At 44.9% G+C, this 20,262-nt stretch overlaps 1 protein-coding gene across 4 annotated transcripts in view; it reads right to left on the reverse strand.

Moving 5' to 3' along the window:
- LOC113882642 (probable 2-ketogluconate reductase) overlaps positions 1–20,262 on the reverse strand; it is a 31,613-nt gene continuing 11,351 nt past the window's right edge. The window contains exons 1-7 of one of the 4 annotated variants that reach the window (XM_027525593.1): positions 13,704–13,868; positions 13,551–13,597; positions 9,059–9,443; positions 7,988–8,159; positions 6,375–6,553; positions 4,922–5,018; positions 1–230 (exon numbers count right to left, since the gene is read on the reverse strand). In XM_027525593.1, the coding sequence (XP_027381394.1) occupies positions 74–230; positions 4,922–5,018; positions 6,375–6,553; positions 7,988–8,159; positions 9,059–9,440 (987 nt within the window). In that variant the 5' untranslated portion in view covers positions 9,441–9,443; positions 13,551–13,597; positions 13,704–13,868 and the 3' untranslated portion in view covers positions 1–73. Of the gene's footprint in view, positions 231–4,921; positions 5,019–6,374; positions 6,554–7,987; positions 8,160–9,058; positions 9,444–13,550; positions 13,598–13,703; positions 13,887–20,262 lie in introns of those variants that run through there. The other 3 variants (XM_027525594.1, XM_027525595.1, XM_027525596.1) reach the window with 3 other exon arrangements.

A 20,262-nucleotide genomic window follows, 5' to 3' on the forward strand; every position in this document is an offset into this window, starting at 1 on the left:
TAAAGTATACAAAGGTGTTTCTTTCCCATTTAATCTGCTGTTTCCATCCCACTGAAGTCTTAACTCACATAAATCATTTAAGCAGCACTTCGTTAGGAATAGGAAGGCCACTGAGAGAAGCCAGGATGCTTTCAACCAAATTTTCCATCATCTGTCGTCTTGCTTGATGAGTTGCACTTCCAATGTGAGGTGTCAGAATGACGTTCTTCAACTCCAATAAAGGATGATCTCTGAAATACAGATTAATGGAGGAAAACAGAGTCATTTGGTTTCTTTAACTTCATATTCTGGTCTCACATCCCCACTCTGAGATGAGGAAGGCTGTGGGAGGCCTCATGGTGTACTGAGATGATACCTAGATGTACTCTAGATGATCACCGCTCATCTAACCCTGGTTTGGGTAACCCAACGTTTCTGGATGTAAAGTAACATATCCTAACTGCACCCACGCCATTAGTTCACAACTGCAGAACATGCGTGATGGATTAAATGACTGTGACCCGCAAGATAAGAAAGGGCCTTGGGGAGACATGCTGATTCAGGCATGATGGAACAAGATGAGTGCACCTTTAATGGGAATGGCATTCAGAGGGGAAAGATTTCTTAACTAGGATTAGCAGGTTAGAGGGAGCTCTCTTCCAGGAAGAAGGCAAAGAATGGGAGACAGCCTGGAAAGATAAGGTTTTAGTGAACTGGGTCAGGCAGACTCAAGCATAATGACGGATAATATTAGAACTCAGGACTGGAAAAGTGCTGTCACCTAGCCCAACAGAGCCTCTTTATTTTAATACAGACAGAGGCCAAAGTAGCCACGTGGCAGTGATTCCAACCCCCGACCCCCCGACCCTGGCCCAATAGCTACTGAGGCTCAAGGGGCATGCCCTTGGGAATCTTAAGGACCCCCAAACCTATGGAAGTTCTCTACGGGCACCTGTAATTTATGCCAATGCAGTGCAACCACCCTCACCTCCAAGACTGATTGAAGTAAGTTGTATTGTGTGGTACAGTTAGCAGGGATAGGACTATTCTGAAAAACACTTGTCTTCCCCCTATGAAGCAGGTGGGCCCTACTGCACACAATGGAAAACAGTCTAGGTACAAGGGTGTGAGACAGGGTGACACTCTGTCCCAACTGACTTGGAACCCAACACCTGCCCATAAGAATATCTGAATGTATAGGCAAGAAACATTTGTGTTGAGAAGGCATAGCAAATATCTCTGCAATTGACTTATGTAATTAAACTGCATTGTACCATGAGTGTATAGCAATATGCTGTAACACTGGCACTGTTGACAAGATTAACTACCTCATGAAAGTAAGTCAGATGATAATACTGACATTGATGATCAATGGGAAATGACCGGCCTGAGGAATTACTGGATTTTGCTAAATATCACCTAACTTTATATACTAAATAGTGCTACATGCGTTCATCATAACATACAAATAGTGGTAGATGAAGAGGTTGAGGGCAACAAGTAATCAAAAATTACAAAAAAACAATGGATTAGTTGTTTCTTTAAATCTTATCCCTGTCCCACAGTGACTCCTTCAAATGTTAGGCAGTCATACCAATACTATTGCTGGACCTGTCATATAAATACTGTACTAAATGTAGATACTCCAATAAATTATCATTTTGCTGTGAGACAGCCTAGGCCAAGGGCCTTGCAGTCCATGGGGTCTCAAAGAGTCAGACACGACTGAGTGAACTGAACTGAAAGGCCACAGGGGTGGCCCGTGTAATAAAGAATTAACTCAGCAGGCAGGCTTGGAGTTCTTGAATCCTGCACATCCCAAAGACAAGGCTGGCCTCTGAGTGGCCTCTGGGAGATAACCTATGAGCCCCTCAGCCTACTGCCTGGTAAGAGTGTCTGATACTTGGGGTCTTGGACAAAGTCAGAGAGTTGTTGCTAGTGGTTTAATTTGTGATGAATGCCCGTTTTTGTTTGCCTAGAGCTCTTGGCCAGTCTGTGTCAGTTTGACCTCTGTAGGAGCTGGAGTCTAAGAAGTCAGTGTCAAGACAAGTGGGTTCTCCATGCCTACATGACTGAGCCCAGATACAAGGCTCAGTGAGCTTCCCTGGATGGAAACACTTAATGTGTGTTGTCATGCATCACTCCTGGAGGTATAAGCACTGTCCACACAACTCTGCTGGGAAGATAAGCCTGGGTCTCCTGGACTCCACTCTAGAAGTTTTCTGCCTTTGCTGATTTTAAACTTATGTCTTTTCACTGTAATAAACTGTTAACTGTGAGTATAAAAGCTTTTCTGCGTTCTGCAGGTCTTTCCAGCCAATCATTAAAGCTGAAGGTAGTCTTGGGGACCCCTGGCCCTACTGGCAAATGAAACTTCTTAAAATAATTTGTAGTAAATCCTTTTGTAAAATAAAGAATACTTATGTAGTATGACTAAATAACCCCGAATTTCCTACTTTTTTTTCACAGTGAGCAGCATCAAAATGTCTCCCTGAAAAACAAAGATGAAAACTCAAAACATATCTGATAAATATCTTGGCAAAAGAGCTGTAAAAAAATGATTTCACATGGGACACTGGAAGTACATCACCTATTAGGATAAACTTAGCTTTGGGATATAACACTGGTATTTGCCCTGTGACTTGTGAGAAAAAGCTCTTTTTAGCAGGTTAGTCAACAGGGGTGATTGCATGACATCTCAGTTTTGAGTAAGTTGGCCACTGTCTAAAATATTCATGCTTCTTTATTTATATTGAAATTATTTTTTGTTCTAGATTAGTGGCTCTCTTCTAAAGAGCCTCTTGATGAAAGTGAAAGAGAAGAGTGAAAAAGTTGGCTTACAGCTCAACATTCAAAAAACTAAGCTCATGACATCCAGTCCCACAACTTCATGGCAAACAGGTGGGGAAACAATGGAAACAGCGACAGACTTTATTTTCTTGGGCTCCAAAATCAATGCAGATGTGACTGCAGCCATGAAACTAAAAGACACTTGCTCCTTGAAAGAAAAGCTATGACTAACCTAGACAGCACATTAAAAAGCAGAGACATTACTTTGCCGATAAAGGTCTGTCTAGTCAAAGCTATCGGAGCAGGCAATGGCACCCCACTCCAGTGTTCTTGCCTGGAGAATCCCAGGGATGGGGGAGCCTGGTGAGCTGCCGTCTATGGGGTTGCACAGAGTCGGACACGACTGAAGTGACTTATCAGCAGCAGTCAAAGCTATGGTTTTTCCAGTAGTCGTGTATGGATGTGAGAGCTGGACCATAAAGAAAGCTAAGTGCCAAAGAATTGATGCTTTTGAACTATGGTGTTGGGGAAGACTCTTGAGAGTCCTTTGGACTGCAAGGAGATTAAACCAGTCCATCCTAAAGGAAAACAGTCCTGAATATTCACTGGAAGGACTGATGCTGAAGCTGAAACTCCAATACTTTGGCCACCTGATGCAAAGAACTGACTCATTTGAAAAGACCCTGATGCTGGGAAAGACTGAAGGTGGGAGAAGGGGACAACAGAGGATGAGATGGTTGGATGGCATCACCAACTTGATGTTTGAGTAAGCTCAAGTAGCTGGTGGTGGACAGGGAAGCTTGGCATGCTGCAGTCAATGGGGGTTGGAAAGAATCAGACATGACTGAGTGACTGAACTGAGTGGCTTGCTTACTTGGCCTTTACACTCTTAAAAATTGAGAACCCCAAAGAACATGTGTTTATGAGGATTATGCCTATCAACATTTATTGTATTAGAAATTAAAACCGAAAACAATGTAATACAGTCATACACTTCATTAACTGTCTGAGTGATGATGTCATCACATTCTGAGGAAACCCTGCTGTGTTCTTGTGAGAAAACATGAGTGGAAATGAACAACTGCTTATGCATCAGGAAAACAGTTCCGATGTGGAAACTTCTGTCTCCTTTTAGACAGAATGCTGATTATGAATTATTAAATGAAGCCAATTAGACCTTTAAAAAGAAAAATGGTTTTGACTTCACAGACCCCTTAAAATGATCTCCAGACCACATTTTGAGAAACTATTCTCAATAAATTATTGTTTTTCTCAGAAATGTCTAATTTCTAAGGCCAATCTTGATAAACTTAGATATCAAATTTGGTCAAAACATTCATCTGACAGCAATTTGCTTACTGGATGGAAATCAAAGTTAGGAATAGTTGGTTTAACAAATGACAGCATCAAGATTCAAAATAAATAAGATAATCAAGACGCCAGTCCCACTAGGCTGGATCACACGGTCAAAACATACAAGCAAATGAAAGTAAATGCAAATAAATGTAAAATTCCACACACACAAACTTAAAAAAAAATAATGAGAGAATAACAATTTTAACTTTAACTAACTAGAACACTTAATGAGTTAAGGTGCAGTGAGGCTGTGAGGAAACATGCTGCTAACACAACCTCTGTATAACTTCGCTGCAGTGGTCAGACCACAACCTGAATACTATGTACAGTCCTCAGCAGTGTATTTTCAAAGGGCTGGAAGGCAATAATAAGGACAACGTGTCTGGAAATGACATCATTTAGGCTACAAGTAAAGGATATGAAGATATTTAGCCTCAAAAAAAAAAAAAAGAAAAAGACTATGGTAGAATGTGGTGGTTATCTGAAGGTTTGTAAAGCGAAGAATAACGGGTAAAGGAAGGACTATTTGGCTCAACCTGAGAAAGACTATTCTGTGCGTTCTCCATCTATGGGGTCTGGGGCCCCAGTGCCCTGAGCGCCCTGTCTGTGGAGGTGCTGAAGCAGAGGCCTGACCCACTGCAGAAATGGACAGGTCACCAGGGGCATGCTCCAAGGCCAAGACCCTATGTGATTGCAACAGGCAGCTCAACGTGGCCGCAGAAGCCAAAAGCAACAGCTGTCTGAGGCCTCGCCCACCCAGAGGGAGAGAACTGTAGATCCTGTCTGGCTTCCTTACCTGGGCAGGGGCTCTGGGTACGTCACATCCAGCGCTGCCGCCTTAATGAGCCCGGTCTGAAGGGCTTCCACCAGGGCTTCTTGATCAACTAGCAGACCTGGGTGGATGAGATCCCTCCTCTGTAGGCCCAAGTTAGGCAGTGCTCTCTGGTTACACTGAAACACATCTTGATCTTGTCAGAAGTTTGACAAAAAGCATGTGAACTTCATTCTGCCAATCTATTCTCAGACACTGAGAGCCTGCCATGTGCCAGGCAGTGCACTAAGCCCTTCACAGACGCTGTCTTACTGACTCTGCTTACCCAGCAGAAGACAATACTCATTTTATAGGTGACATACTCAGCCAAAGTCATATACTTCTAACACATCCACCCAGATCTGAGCCCAGGTCTGTCCGGCCCTGAGCCTGGGCCCTCCACTTCACCACACCACCTCCCAACCACCAGAGGATTCCAGGAAGCAGCCCCCGGATAATAGTTTTATATACATGCTAAAAAACCAAGCAGCCACAAACATGAACCATAACTGCATTTCAAACATGAAATAGCAGGGCCTGCTTGAACAGCAGCTGAGAAGGCCCTTTCCCTCAAGCAGAGAAGTCCCCTTCCCACTGGTGGGCTGAGCTGCCCCACTGGTCAAGACAGCACCCAGCCTGCACATGCTGCTGGTGGAGACACCTAGCTCCAGGCCCTTCCTGGGGTGTTTGGTTTTCTAGAATCTTTGTCTCCAACCTCTGACATCACCAAAAGCACATAATGCACTGGTCGTTCCTGCTTGTCGACAGGGTATGAATTTTCGAGACCTTCAAGCACACTAGCTTGGCCCTGTGGGATTTCATGGCAAGCACTATTATCTGGGTTTAAAGATGAGAGATCCAGGTAGCTGCTGGTAGTGCCAGGTCTCACACGTCCTCTGGCCCCCAACCCCAAAGGCAAGTCGCCGGCAAGTGTGATGCCAGCACCAATCCTCACACGTGCTCACGTCCCCAGCATTGAGGACCCAGTTTTCTCCTTTACAAATGCTCCAGAGAACTTAGTTACAACACAGGACCTATGGCTCCCTGTACACAGACACACAAAGCTCTACGCAAATGTCAAATAACCAAACTAAGTGAGGCTCAGAAAATTCATGCCCCTCACTTTTGCTTGATAACACGTGGAAAGTCAAATTGTGATGGCCCTCCCAAGGAGATGCCCACACTGCGATATGAAATTCCCACAGAGGTTCAGCATTCTCATTCTTTATGTTACTAATTTGAGGCTCAAAATGATGTGAAGATAAAAATCAGAAATACCTCTAAATATAAAGTATAATCCCTTTAACGCACCACCCACAAGTCTAGTGGATTTTTCAAACCATTCAGGGAAAAGGTTGACTGGAAATGCTGAAAGAGTGGCCAGGGCTGGGGATCCTTCTGCACAGCCCTCCAGCCCACATACAGCTGGAGTGGGTACCTCTGCCAATGTTGATGAGGATGGCGGTGGGCTTCATTAACCTCAGCTCCCGCTTCCCGATCAGGCCCTGGGTCTGTGGCGTCAGGCTCACAGCCAACATCACAAAGTCTGACCACTGAAGGAGGTCATCCAGCCTCTCACAGTAAATGGCCCCAACAGCTTCCTCCTCCTCCAATTTTCTATGAAGGGAACAAGGGAGAAGACCATGTTCTCTGCTTAGAAATTCATCCATTTGCCCCAGGAAGGAGTTTCTGAGAGGGCTGCAGACTCAGTATGTCCCCCATGGGGCCAGACCCCATGTGGGTTCAGAGGTGGCTAGACCCTGAGCTCAGGGCTTACCCGTGGAAACCTGTGCCTCTGGGTGCTCTGAGCCCTGTGTCTGTGGCATTTCACACCAGACTGCAAGCCTCTTGTGGACAGGAACTTCCTCTCACTCAGCCCTGAGCCCCCAGAGGCTGGCACAGCCGATGGTGTCAGACATGCTTTCAGTGACATGAGACACTGCTGGATATGGGCAAACACATCAGAAACTCCAGAAAAAAACAACAAAATGGGAGAGGGTCGGGAGTGCCATGTGTTCAACAGAGAGCACGGACCCAAGGTTCTGGTGCAGGCAGCTTATGTGCTGTTTGGGGTTCAATCCTAGCTCCTGCTTGGCCCACCCCAGGCAGCTGATTACTCAACAAAAATGCCAAGCTCCAGAAGGTCTCAGCATCCTTGGTAGCCACTCCTGCCCTACAAATAAGCAATACAAAGCTGTATGGATTCTTTCTACACATCTTGGCCAGGGGACTGCCTGGAGGAAAGGAACAGCCAGCATGCCCAGCCACTATGAAGGCCCTGCTCGTATCACATGCCTGTCCCGAAGAGCCCTGGTCTCTGCATCAGCCCTTACCACACTGGGAGCTGTGACAGCTACTGAAGCCTCACCACTGTCCACTGTGTCCACATCGACTGAAGAGGGCGGTCCTAATGGAAGGTCTCCCAGGTCACCCTGCCTCTGTGAGTAGAAAGCTATTCCAGGGAACAGAAGCCGCTGAAAGGCTCTGAACAGCGCCCTTCTCCGGCTGGTCTGCAAATGGGCTGACGTTCAAGAACAGAGCGCAGCCCCTTGGGGGAGTGGAATGCCGGTGAGAAAAGCCAGGGCGTAGGCAGGAGGCATCAGTGAAGTGAGAGCAAACAGGCAGGTCTGAGACAGAATCAAAAGACCGGGCGCTGGGCCAGATGCTGCTCGTGGAGTATGAGGAGGATGGTTTCAGACCGAGCACTGCTGGGGGAAGCCCTGTGCCCTTGGGTTATGTGTATTAAAGTGTGGGCAGCATCTCCCATGGTCAGAAAGAATCAGTTTACAAATGAAAAAAGCACGTAACTGTAGGTGAGCCAAAATCTCTTTCCTCTGGTGAAATTTCTTCCATGAAGAGAAGCTTACCTGCCACATTTTTAGGGAATCATAAAAATGCTACAATCCATTCTTTGATCATCAACCCTGATTTTTGGAGACAGAATAAGGGAATCTAATAAAAAGTGAAGAAATAATATATTGAAGCCATACTGAAGTCAGTGATGATGTAAGTTCTGCTCAGTTAATTTCAAGTCCATTTTCTGAATTTTACCTGCGTTTCCTATTGTGATAGACAATCTTCATTTCAAATGCTCTGGCCCTTTGAGCAATCTTATAGCCAATGCTGCCCATGCCGATAATTCCCAGAGTGGCCCCAGTCACCTGTTGACCCATATAGTCTGTAGGAAAGTTCTCTGTATGTGGTGAAACAGCCAACTGATGACCTGAAATAAACAAGGTGCAGAGTGGGCAGTGTGGACAGCACCACACACAGAATCCCCACAACCCTCACGGGACCTCCTGACTGAAAGATGAGGTTGAAGGAAGCCCGAGGTGGACCCTGGGTGCTCAGGCATGTCTATACAACAGCAAAATGTTTCTGCAGGAAGAAGGATGGATCGGACAGCAGTTTCCTCATCACAAACCTGAGCCTCCTGGCCTAATGCTTTAAACGAGCAACTTCTTTCACATTAAGGGAGGACTTGTGGTTAAAATTTGTTGGTTCTGGTGTTTGTGTCTGTACGTTTGTGACTACATGTATGTGTATGTGACGGCATGTGTGTTTATATATGGCTTATGTGCATATGCAAGTGTGTATGTATGTGTGAGTGTGCACATGTGAACCAGCAATCAGAAGAGAACCAGCCTGGTTCTTGCCTCCTCTCCTCAAGCCGCTTCACCCCAGAGCTTCACCAGGATGACGGCCAAGTGCTGAATGCTGCGCTGTCCTTCCCAGAACACTCCCAGTGATGTCCAGTGTGTGGAGAGGTGGCGTCTCACCTATTCATGTGTGGGCCTTCACCCCAGGGTAGCAGGCTGACTGGCCAATGGACCACCCCAGGGCATTTCCCTAGTGGTGCTGAAATTACCTCACATGTACAGGTACCCCCATGGCACAGTGAGTAGAAGGTGGTGGAGGAAAAGACAGTGTTCAGACAGACCATGTGGACTGCATGTGTGCAGGTGCTGAGCCCGGCCCTGACTAGGCTGTAGCAACCAAGACTGGCTCCCGCCCCAGGGCCACCAAGTCCTGGACACAGTGTGAAGAGACCAGGGCCTTATCAGGTGTGATATTAAACATCTGTCATCTAATCTGGAAAACCAACATCTCCTGGCTGTTTACCTTCCACAACTCTCCGAGCTGCAGCAAGCAGCAAGGCCATCCCCAGGTCTGCTGTGGGGCTGGAGACAGCATGTGGTGTGTTGGCCACCTTCACACCAAAGCTGGCCACGAGCCCCAGGTCCAGGTGGTCCAGCCCTGCCCCTGCGCTGGCCACGATCTTCAAGGAGGGCAGGCTGTGCAGGAGCTCCTGGCTGACAGCCGGCCTTCCACACCAGATGTACACAGCTTGAATCTGGGGACCCAGCTGTGCTTTATTTTCCAAAAAGTCTTGCATGGTAATGAGATTAAAGTGTCTCTTCAGGTCTTCAGCATGATCTTCACATATACCATGTGGTCCTTCAAGATCAGACACCAGAACTCCAGGTAGGTCCTGATCACCCATGGCCTGCAGAAAGACAGATATAATTTCTGCTGTCAGAGCAGAGAGTTTTCAAGAGAACAACCTCTATGCTCTTCTACTATTCTTTAGATTTTCTGAACTATAAGACTGGAATTATTTCCTGGATGAATTCCTGTAAAGTCTGAACCAGAACAGACCAGGACTCTGAAGGTACCAACACCCCATCAGACCCACGTTCCTCCTATTGGACATGGGTCTTTATTTCTGCCCTTTGGCCGTAGCAGCTGCAGTAACTGATTTTTTTTTTACTGTGAAAGTAGAAGATATTTGTTATTGTCTGTCAAACGAATTAAATAATTTTTTATGTTCCTTGTTCCTAATTTAAAATAAGATTTTTTTTGAAACATTTTATAGCTTTCTTCCAAAAAGAAAACCAGCTGCTTTCAAGAGTTGAGGCTAATGAGTGCATTTTATCTTCGGGTCACAAACTTGGCTAAAAATGTTTAAAATGTGTTCAAAGTTCAGAGCATAGTTGGCTAAAAAAACAACTTCTTGGGGGCCTTCTCCGTTAGATATGGCTATGAAATGCTAAACCAAATAAGTAGGTTCCAACTTGGACTTAATTATTTCTTTTTTCCCTTCATAAAATAATTGCCTAGAAACAACTGTTTCTCACTGCTGTTCTACAAATGTCTCTGCCAACTCCAATGATAGAATTTCTTTCTCCAACTGAAGGAGTCTTAAAATATACAAGTCAAGCTGTGTCTAAGAAATGTGTAAGAGTTTCATTTTAACCTGTGGTTCATTGCAGTATGCCAGTAGCATGTCTGTGTAGTTTTGCCTTCTTCTTTTCCATTATGTATTTCAGAACAAAATAAAAAGCAAAATAAACAAACAGCGAAAGAGTAAAAAAAAAACTTGTGTTACTTCTTGGACTTTGAGTAAAAGATTAAAAGAGCTTCATTCAGGATAAGACTTTAGTTTTACAGAGAGCAGGCTCAATTCCTGCCTGCTTCAAGTTGGTTATGGAGCAATGACACACATCCATCATGCCATTACTGTCAGTGGGTGTACATAGTGAAAATCCAAGACCATCCACGTGACTTATAGCCTCTCCAAAGGTGAAGAGGAGATGAGAGTCGAAGTGGGGGGAGATGGCAGTAGTGGGGGGTGGAAGCGTTGGGCAGATTCAGGAGCTCACCCTGTCCCTGGGCTCTGTCCCTTGCTCCATAACTCCTTTCACCAGCACCAGCCTCTAACCATCTCCACTCACAGTCAGGCATCTAGCCAAGGAGCATGAGAGAGGAAGTGGGATCCCCATTAACTGCTTTCCTAGAAGGGAGCATGGATCCTACCTGCTGCTGACCCTGGTGCTCAGAGGGGCGGGCAGGATTGAAAGAGAGAACATTGGCTCCAGCACCGCTCTGCGGCTGATCGAAGGGCTCCCAGGCTTCCTGGGTTCTTGGTGAAACTGACATGATATCAGCAGGTGTGTTTTACAGCTGCGCCCTGAGATCACATCTCATTCTCCTCCGCTAATTTCTGCACACAGAGAGGTAAGTGGACTTGCCTCTAGCAGGCATCCTTGGATGCCCAGTATTGACATGATGGTTGGTTAGGACATTCTGACAATAAAGGAACTCACCACAAAGAAGGTGTATTGTTAGGCACCCACATTTTATCCAAGTCAAAAGATAAACCCATGGGTGAAATTTGGAAAAATAAAAAATTTTACAGCTTTGTTTTAAGAGAATGATAGTTCAGACATGTATATTTTCTAACTGCTATGTGCATGCTCCTTGCACTGTTTAATTTGAACTGCTAACATGGATTTAAAATTAGTTTTCTCCTTGCAAAATGATTGCTCAATTAAAAAATAAAAGACTTTGTATTAACTTTGCTGAAATTGCCTTCCACAGACCCAAGGCTTTAAACTCAGGATTTTCTTCTTTTAAAGCCTCTTTAAAACTGAGATCCAGAAAGAAAAATAAAGTAGAATGAGCTTCCAACCTCTTCTTTCAAGGAAAAGTAAGATGGACACGTGCATGGCACTCATGAGGGAGGTGCAGAGAAAGGCATGTAGATCCCTGGCCAGCCAGTGGCTGCCCAGCTGAACTCTGAGCCCAAAGCAGGGCAGGGCAGGGAGCACCAGGTGACCCAGGTGAGAGGACTTCAGGTCACAGAAGGGGCAAGGGTGGGGCCAGGAAGGGGGAGGGGAGTAAGAGAGAGCTTTAAAACTTAAAACCAAAAATGAAAATAAAAACCAACTGCAACCAAAAAAATATTTTTAGTTTTGGGAACAGAGAGAAAGAAACAAAGATGGGGTGCGGGCAGGAAGGAGGACAAAAAGCGGACCACAGGTGCTGGTTCAGGCCACTCGCCTAACTGTGATTCTCTCTAAAACTTGCTCTCCTCCAACGCAGAGTGAGGGGAACACACAGCCTTGCACCTGGTATTCTGCAAACATTATCTGGCCCAGATAATGAAAGAGAGCATTCAGAGCCTGCAGGACCGAGGGCAAGCCTTCAGTGAAGGGGGTTACTAATGTTCAAATCTGAAGAACAATTTAGACATCTAGCTAAGTGTCTAGAAACAAACTTACACCAAAAAGAGAGACTGAATTCATATAGCACAGTAAAATTTTTAAAAATGTTCTTAAAACTCTATTTCCTCACGAAGCTTCCTTGCAGTATTTGAAAGACGAGTCCAATACCCTCCCATCATCCTCACATCTCCAACATGCCAAGACTTGCTTCAAACTGGCACCCACTGACTTGTCTTCTCTCCCTGCCACTCTGTCCTCTGATCATCTCTCTGCTGCTGCTGCTAAGTCACTTCAGTCGTGTCCGACTCTTAGCGACCCCATGGACTGCAGCCTACCAGGCTCCACCGTCCATGGGATTTTCCAGGCAAGAGTACTGGAGTGGGGTGCCATTGCCTTCTCCGGATCCTCTCTCTAGTTCCTTTCAAAGTCTATTCTCATCTTGAAGGAGGAAACAGACAGAGCTGGACTCCATCTTACGCCACACTGCAAACATTAGGCTACACACATGGTCACCCTCCCAATGGACTCTGAACTTTGTGCCCGGTGTCTATAGAAATGGAATACCAATGGAAAACCAGATCCCCTCAGATAAAAGAGCCTCAGGACTTGGACTTGGACTCTCTGTTGCATAAAAGAATATGCTAATTATCTCTGTAACAGAACAAAGTCGTAAATTCCATTATGTTTATCGGGATATGACCACAGGCCTATTGATAAATGTCCACTGTTTAACTACCTAGACTTATGACACAAGAATCATGGGTTAACTTTGATCATCTCTCTCTTTTACCTTGTCCAGACTAGTTTCAAGGAATTTGGGGAGGTGGGTTTGATCAAATACACTTAGGGTATATAAGGTTTTCACAAAAACTGGCCAGGGTCGTTGGTTAAGAGGAGACTCTGCCTTGGGCCTGCCAGTGTAATAAACTGCACACCACTATCTGCATTGTCCTTCTGAGTTTGTTTCCCGGAACGCGTGGCTACCACAGTCTCACCTATGGAGCAGCTCTCTGCCTTTTCCATGGGGATGAAATCACAATTGTTTGTTCTCTGTCCTCTACAGAGCCCTGATTCTGCTCCAAAGAGGCTCAGAAAAACAGACTGGGGGAAAAAAAAAAAAGATCTCTGTAACGAAGAGTAGGGGATGCCATGTTTAGCCCCTCTGCTTTTTAAAATCATCCTTATGCTGATATTCTAGATTTGCTGCAAATCATCTATTCATGCATGATTAGATAAAGGGACCTGAAGATTAGGATATACCAAAAGGCATATCCTTGAGTGTGTGTTTGCCATTTCATTTCGCTTAATGAAAACTGCACTGTTTACACCCTTGGTGTGAGGTTTCTCCAGTCACCAGGTTATCAACAAATCGAATGCAACTTAAAACCAACACTGTCACAATGTGTCTCAGCAAAAAACGGTTGCTTCCCTCCTAAGAAATGGTTTGTCAGGGCTTGCTAAATATCAGAGAAAAGAAAGGCAAGATTAAAAAATTAAAATTTGACTAATGTAGGGAATAAACTGTAAAATCTGATGTGGGTACCTGAATCTTATTCATTTAAAGCTTAATCTGCCAACTGCCTAGAGTTTAGAAAAAAAGTACATACCTGTCCAAAATGACCTTGAGAATCTCTGAAGCCACCTTAAGTCTTCTCTGGAATAAGGGAGGTAAAAATAACAGCACTGGAGTTTCCTTAATAAATTCTTCAGGATTGTGCCCTGGGGGCCCAGAAGGGTCTTAGGAGACTAATGCTGCCCACCTGCCCCATGTGAAGTCCAAGGTCAGTCATGTCTATGCAGCAGAGCTCGATCCAGTCTCCCCCAACATCGCAACATTCTAAGGGTACATTTACCTTTTAAAAAGACTCCAGATTTAAGGGACGTTCCAGCCAACCCAACCTCCCAGGCAAAACCTGGTCAGTGAAGACTCAGGTCAAAGAGCGCAAAGCCCCGCCCCTCCCCTCCGGAGCCAGCCCCAGCCTTGCCCCGCCCCGCCCCCGTCCCGGCGCCCCGCCCCACCCCACCCCAAAGCCCACAACCAGCTCCTCTGCGAGCCCTGCCCCATCCAACTAGGCCGAGCCCGCACTTCCAGCATTAGGTCCAGAGGCCGAGAACTCTGGGAGAAGCCGCCTGAAGGGCAAATGGCGCCTCCTGCAGGAGCAGAGTCTAGATGATAGAGTGTGGGGCCTGTCCGGTGCGGGAGGTTGCAGGCCAGTCTCAGCGTGAGAAGTGTGAAAATCAACACGCAGAAACCTCACTTAAGATAGACTTGGGAAGCCAGAAGGGATAGTGCTGGGCACCACTCTCCCTTGATTGGAGACCCAGCAGGAAGAAGGGCACAACCTCACTGCCTACAAGGAAGGAAACCGTCCTCCCAGTCTGGAAGCAACCCAGCTAATAGGAAGCCTCTACTTCCAAATCCAGGTTCCCTCCAATGGACTCTTTATTACAAGCCATGCCCAGCTCCCCCTTTGTTGTTCAGTCGCTCAGTCGTGTCTGACTCTGCGGCCTCACGGACTGCAGCATGTCAGGCTGCACCGTCCTTCACCATCTCCCAGGGTTTGCTCAAACTCATGTCCATTGAGTCGGTGATGCCATCCAACCATCTTGACCTCTGTCCTCCCCTGCTCCTCCAGCCTTCAATCTTTCCCAGCAAAAGAGTCTTTTCCAATGAACCTGCTCTTCTCATCAGGTGGTCAAAGTATAGGAGCTTCAGCATCAGTCCTTCCAATGAATATTCAGGGTTGATTTCCTTTAGAATTGATTTCCTTTAGAATTTGATCTCCTTGCAGTCTAAGGGACTCTCAAGAGTCTTCTCCAACACCACAGTTCAAAAGCATCAATTCTTCAGCACTCAACCTTCTTTATGGTCTTAACTCTCACATCAGTACACGACTACTGGAAAAACCGTATCTTTGACTATAGGGACCTTTGTCAACAAAGTAATGTCTCTGCTTTTTAATAACGCTGCCTAGGTTTGTCATAGCTTTTCTTCCAAGGAGCAAGTGTCTTTTAATTTCATGGCTGCAGTTGCTGTCCGCAGTGATTTTGGAGCTCAAGGAAATAATGTCTGTCATAGTTTCCATTGTTTCCCCATCTATTTGCCATGAAGTGACGGGACTGAATGCCATGATCTTAGTTTCTTGAATGTTCTGAGTATTAAGCCAGCTTCTTCATTCCTCTTTCACCTTCATCTCTCCCTTCTCCTCTATAAAAGAGATTCTTCTCTTTTGTTCTCTGGACTTGTCTTTTGCCATTGATTGCCTGTTTTAAATCGCAGATTTTGCTATTCCTGAATAAACCCATTTTGCAAGGCAATGCTTTCTCAAGAGCCTTTTTATGACCTAGAGATAGAATAGTAAAACATTACGTCCTCTTTCAGTCTCCACTCTATTCTACTCTACTAAAACTCTACTCTCCTCTTTCAGTTTCAGGCAGTTCTAAGAAGTTTCCTACCTTAGCTGTTATTTATTCTTGCTATTAGTCTAGTGTACATTTATCTTCAACTTGGGGCCTCTGCTGAAATTTGAGAGAAAGTCTCACTTTAACATTGTCTTACACTTGATTTAAAACATTTCTTCTCTTAAAAATGCAAATCCTTCTAGAAGAGTAATAAGGCTCTTCAATAATTTTTTATTAGTAACAATTAGTTCTGTCAAACTGCCTTCTTTTCAACTCAAGACAGTTGCTCCACAGGAATGAGGGCTCTGTTTGGCCATGTGTATCCTTTCCCAATTAGGAGACATAGGAACATCTTTTCCCACTAAACATCTGTCTTGCCCTTTCTTGAGAATTCCAGACTGCGTTTTTTAATGCTTATGTTTAGTCATTTTTAAAATGAAGAATTCAGTTTCTAAAGATAAAATATAATTCAAGATGTCTGATTAACTCAGAGATGATTTAGCCTATTTATTTCCATCTTCTTAATGATTAGATATTTTTAGAGGAAATGAAAGGAGAAATGGAGAGCTTTGGTCAAATAATCGATTTTTCTTGGCTGGACTAGTGACTTATCAACTCATTCCATGAGGCCCCTGAGAGGGTAACAGGCAGGAAGGCCAGGGGTCTCCAAATGGAGAAAATAGCCTGCAAGTGTCAGACATTTTTCTCTCTCTTAAGCGGCAGGAGGAAGCAAACTAGCGATTATTTTTTCCTTCTCTATTCAAATTTAAAAAGAGGTTTCTCTTAAAATACTGTGTTGCCATAATGACACCTGGTTTCACCTGAAGTTAACCAATGCCTTTTCCTTATGGAAATGTTTGTCTTAAGCTATGCTAATGTACTATGCATTTACCCCAAACTCTGTCTTCAAGTCGGTTCAGCCTCTTGGCTCAGAACCTACTTGACAAACTAGTATGTTATACTCAGATATTGTTCCCCTAATCTATGTAAACAAAACTATTTGTATGGTGATCGGCCCTTCTTCAAGATTCAAGTTAATCATTCTATGGCCCAGGATGAACCAGTTGGTGCCAAGATTATCCCAAAATGCATGTTATGGGTGAGGGGCCTGGTGCCATTCTGAGTTTTAAGACATTCCTTTCTTTCATTAACAGACTGCTAGTGACTATATAACATCCAGCTGAAGACTAGCAGGGGGGTACTCTTTCTGCCCCCTTCTGATGCCTATGTCAGAAGCTTTGTCTATCTCCTTTATACTTTAATAAAACTTTATTACACAAAAGCTCTGAGTGATCAAGCCTCGTCTCTGGCCCCGGATTGAATTCTTCTCCTCCAGGGGCCAAGAATCCCAGCGTCTTTGCGTGATTCAACAACAACCTTTCATCTTGGGGGCTCATCCGGGATCCTTCAGGACAAGGTAAGGATGCTTGGAGCTTTAGTTCTTTGTTCTCTTAGCGAACACCTGCTGTGCTTTACTAACGCTACCATGTGCTTGTGAGAATGAATGACATGCCCTGCGTGAAGCAAGTGAGGAGCCCTGCTCTGCGGTTCCACCGTGATCTCATACGGCTTATGGCAGAAACCTGTCAGGGGTTTATACCAACCTGCCAATCCCAAGAGGCACCCAATGTCTCCTTCGGGAACCGACCAGAAATGGGCAAAGCGTGTGGACCGAACTCTCCTTTCTCGGTCAATCTTTTTGGTCTCTTTGACCATTTCATAACTCCTTGGGAATTAGCAGTACTAACCTAATCTATCGGATCATAGACTTTCAAGGGACTTGTGATCTATACCGTTACTGTGTACTGTGGCTTAGGTCCCAAACTTGGATTGGCAATCAAGAAAGTGCCTAGCCTCACTAAGAATTGGAAGTTCAGAAACTAGATGGATCTCTAGCTCCAAAAACATCTCAGAGGTTAAAGGTTACTCAGATTGGGACTACAATGGGTTTTTTTCCTTTGGTAACACTGGCTCTTAGTGGACCAGAGGAGGCTCTTATACTGGTGTGGTGATGCTTGGAAAGAACATCTCAGCTTTATGTTCATATCGGTCTTATTGTGGTCAGGAATATACTCAGGGTTGTGCATAGGCACTCAGGTGATGACTGTTTCCCCCAGCAGTCTTAGCTTGGGAGGCATTCCAGAAGGTTACTCTGATTCACCCCGGGTAACATCAGAGGCAAGCAAGGTTAATGGTGAAGAGCTGGACGTCAGGTAGAGATGCTATCAGGTCTACCCCTGGTACATCCTCACCCCATCTCGGTGGTAGAACCAGGAGGGACGAGGACGGCGCCTGCGTCGGTAAGGGACAGACTAAGTCCAACCAGGAAGGAAAAGCTTTTGGTGTAAAGTCTGTCTACACCCCCATCTAGAGCAGGGAGGGACGCCTCTGGTAGAAAAATGGTGCTGATCGCTTTTTTTCTCTCTTACAGATGGGAGCTAACAATTCTGGCCCCACTCCTTTGAACTGTATCCTGAAAAAATTGGGATAGATTTGATCCCCAAGGCTTAAAGAAGACACACCTGGTCTTCCAATGTGATACTGCATGGCCACGGTATCCATTGGAGGACGACGAATGGTGGCCAGTTGGAGGGTCTCTTAAGTATAATACTGTTTTACAATTAGACTGGTTCTGTAAAGAACAAGAAAAAGTGATCTTAAAAGATTTCTCACTCAGTCGGCTCCAGATATCCGCCGTAAGCTATTAAAATGGGCGTATGGACCAAATCAGTCTTTAGATACTCTGTTACAACTGGCTCAGACAGTCTATCATGGTAGGGAATATGAGGAAAAGAAAGAAAGGCAAAAAAAGACAATGGAAAAGGTGGAAGCCTTTGCAATGGCTAAGAAAAACTTTCTTAAACAGCCTGAGAAAGATGCCCAGAGGGACCTAGGTGAAAAGGGATGGGCTTGCTATTACTGTGGAAAGGAGAGGCACCTCAAGAGGGATTGCCCTCAGGCATCTAAGCCGCCCCTGGCTCCATGTCTGGTCTGCAAAGGACCACACTGGAAGAGAGACTGCCCCCAGAGGCATAGGTCTCCAGAGTTGGACTCTCAAGACAATCAGGACTGAAGGTGCCCTGGGGTCCCCACACAAGCTCCTGTCCTAATTACACCTGAGGAACCCCAGGTATTACTAATTGTGGGGGTCCAATCCGTCGATTTCCTTTTAGATATTGGGGCAACTTACTGTGTGCTTACTGAAGCCCCTGGCCCACTTTCTTCCCGATCCGCTTCCGTAATGGGACTATCTGGACGAGCCAAAAGGTATTATTTCTGTTATTCTTTATCTTGCAACTGGGATTCTGTGCTATTTTCACACGAGTTTCTGATCGTGCCAGAATCTCCCTCACCCTTTTGGGGAGGGATACACTGAGCAGGGTCTATGTCTCTGTTTTCATGAATATGGAGCCCTCCATTTCTCTCCCTTTAGCTGAACAAAATATAAATCCTAGAATATGGGCTGATGGAAAATCTGTGGGTCAAGCACAAAATGCTATTCCTGTAGTTGTCAAACTCAAAGACCCTCACTTATTTCCACATAAGAAGCAGTATCCACTGAAACCTGAGGTTAAGGAAGGGTTAAAATCCATCATCAAAAATTTAAAGGAGCAGGGACTACTAATTCCCTGTAACAGTCCTTGCAACACTCCTATTTAGGGTATAAAGAAATCAAATGGTAAATGGAGACTAGTTCAAGATTTACGTATAATAAACGAGGCTGTAGTTCCTTTACACCCTGTGGTGCCTAATCCTTATACTCTATGGTCTGAAATTCCTGAAGGAGCCAAATATTTCTCAGTAATTGATTTGAAAGATGCCTTCTATTCAGTGCCTTTGGTGAAAGAAAGTCAATTTCTATTTGCCTTTGAAGACCCTACGCATCCAGCTTCTCAGTTAATCTGGACAGTTTTGCCCCAGGGATTTCGTGACTGTCCTCACTTATTTGGACAAAGTTTGTCACTGGATCTACAAAACTTTAATAGCTCTAAAGCGGTGGTGTTAAAATATGTAGATGATATTTTGCTCTGTGCTGAGACAGAGGAAGCTTGTTTGGGAGCCTCAGAAGATTTCTTAAACTTTCTGGCAGGCTGTGGTTACAAGGCATCAAGAGAAAAGGCTCAGCTGTGTCAACAATCGGTTTGATAGCCCGGCCTAACCTTATCAGAAGGGACTAGGGCCATAGGCCCTGAGAGAATTAAACCTATACTAAATCACCCCCTACCTATGACTTTAAGACAATTGAGAGGATTTTGGGGAATCACAGGTTACTGTTGCATTTGGATTCCGGGTTATGGAGAACTTGCCTGGTCTTTATATAAACTTATAGCTGAAACTCAACAGGCCCAAACTGACAAATTGGTTTGGTCTCCAGAAACTCTAAAGGCTTTTAAGGTTCTTCAGACTGCTTTCCTGCAAGCTCCAGCTCTGAGCTTGCCCACAGGGTCAGAATTTAATTTGTTTGTCACTGAAAGAAAAGGTATGACCTTGGGAGTTTTGACACAAACCCGAGGGCCTCACCAGCAACCTATTGCTTATCTAAGCAGAGAATTAGATGTAATTTCACGTGGGTGGCCCCACTGCCTAAGAGTAATTGTGGCAGCAGCTTTATTAACACCTGAAGCTTTAAAAATAATTAATGGACGAAAACTTACTGTACTGACTTCTCATGATGTGAGTGGAATCTTAAATTCTAAGGTTAATATTTGGATGACAGACAGTAGGCTTCCTAAATATCAGTCATTGTTGTTAGAAAGACCTGTAACTAAGCTCAGAGTTTGTGGAAATTTAAAGCCTGCCACTTTCCTTCCTGAAAAGGAAAATGAAACACCCGATCACAGTTGTTCCCAATTCCTAACTATGCAGCTCGGGAGGATCTAATGGATACCCCATTAGAAAATCCTGACATGGAAATAT

Source organism: Bos indicus x Bos taurus, chromosome 24 (genome assembly GCF_003369695.1).
Source record: "Bos indicus x Bos taurus breed Angus x Brahman F1 hybrid chromosome 24, Bos_hybrid_MaternalHap_v2.0, whole genome shotgun sequence".
Lineage (NCBI taxonomy): Eukaryota > Metazoa > Chordata > Mammalia > Artiodactyla > Bovidae > Bos > Bos indicus x Bos taurus.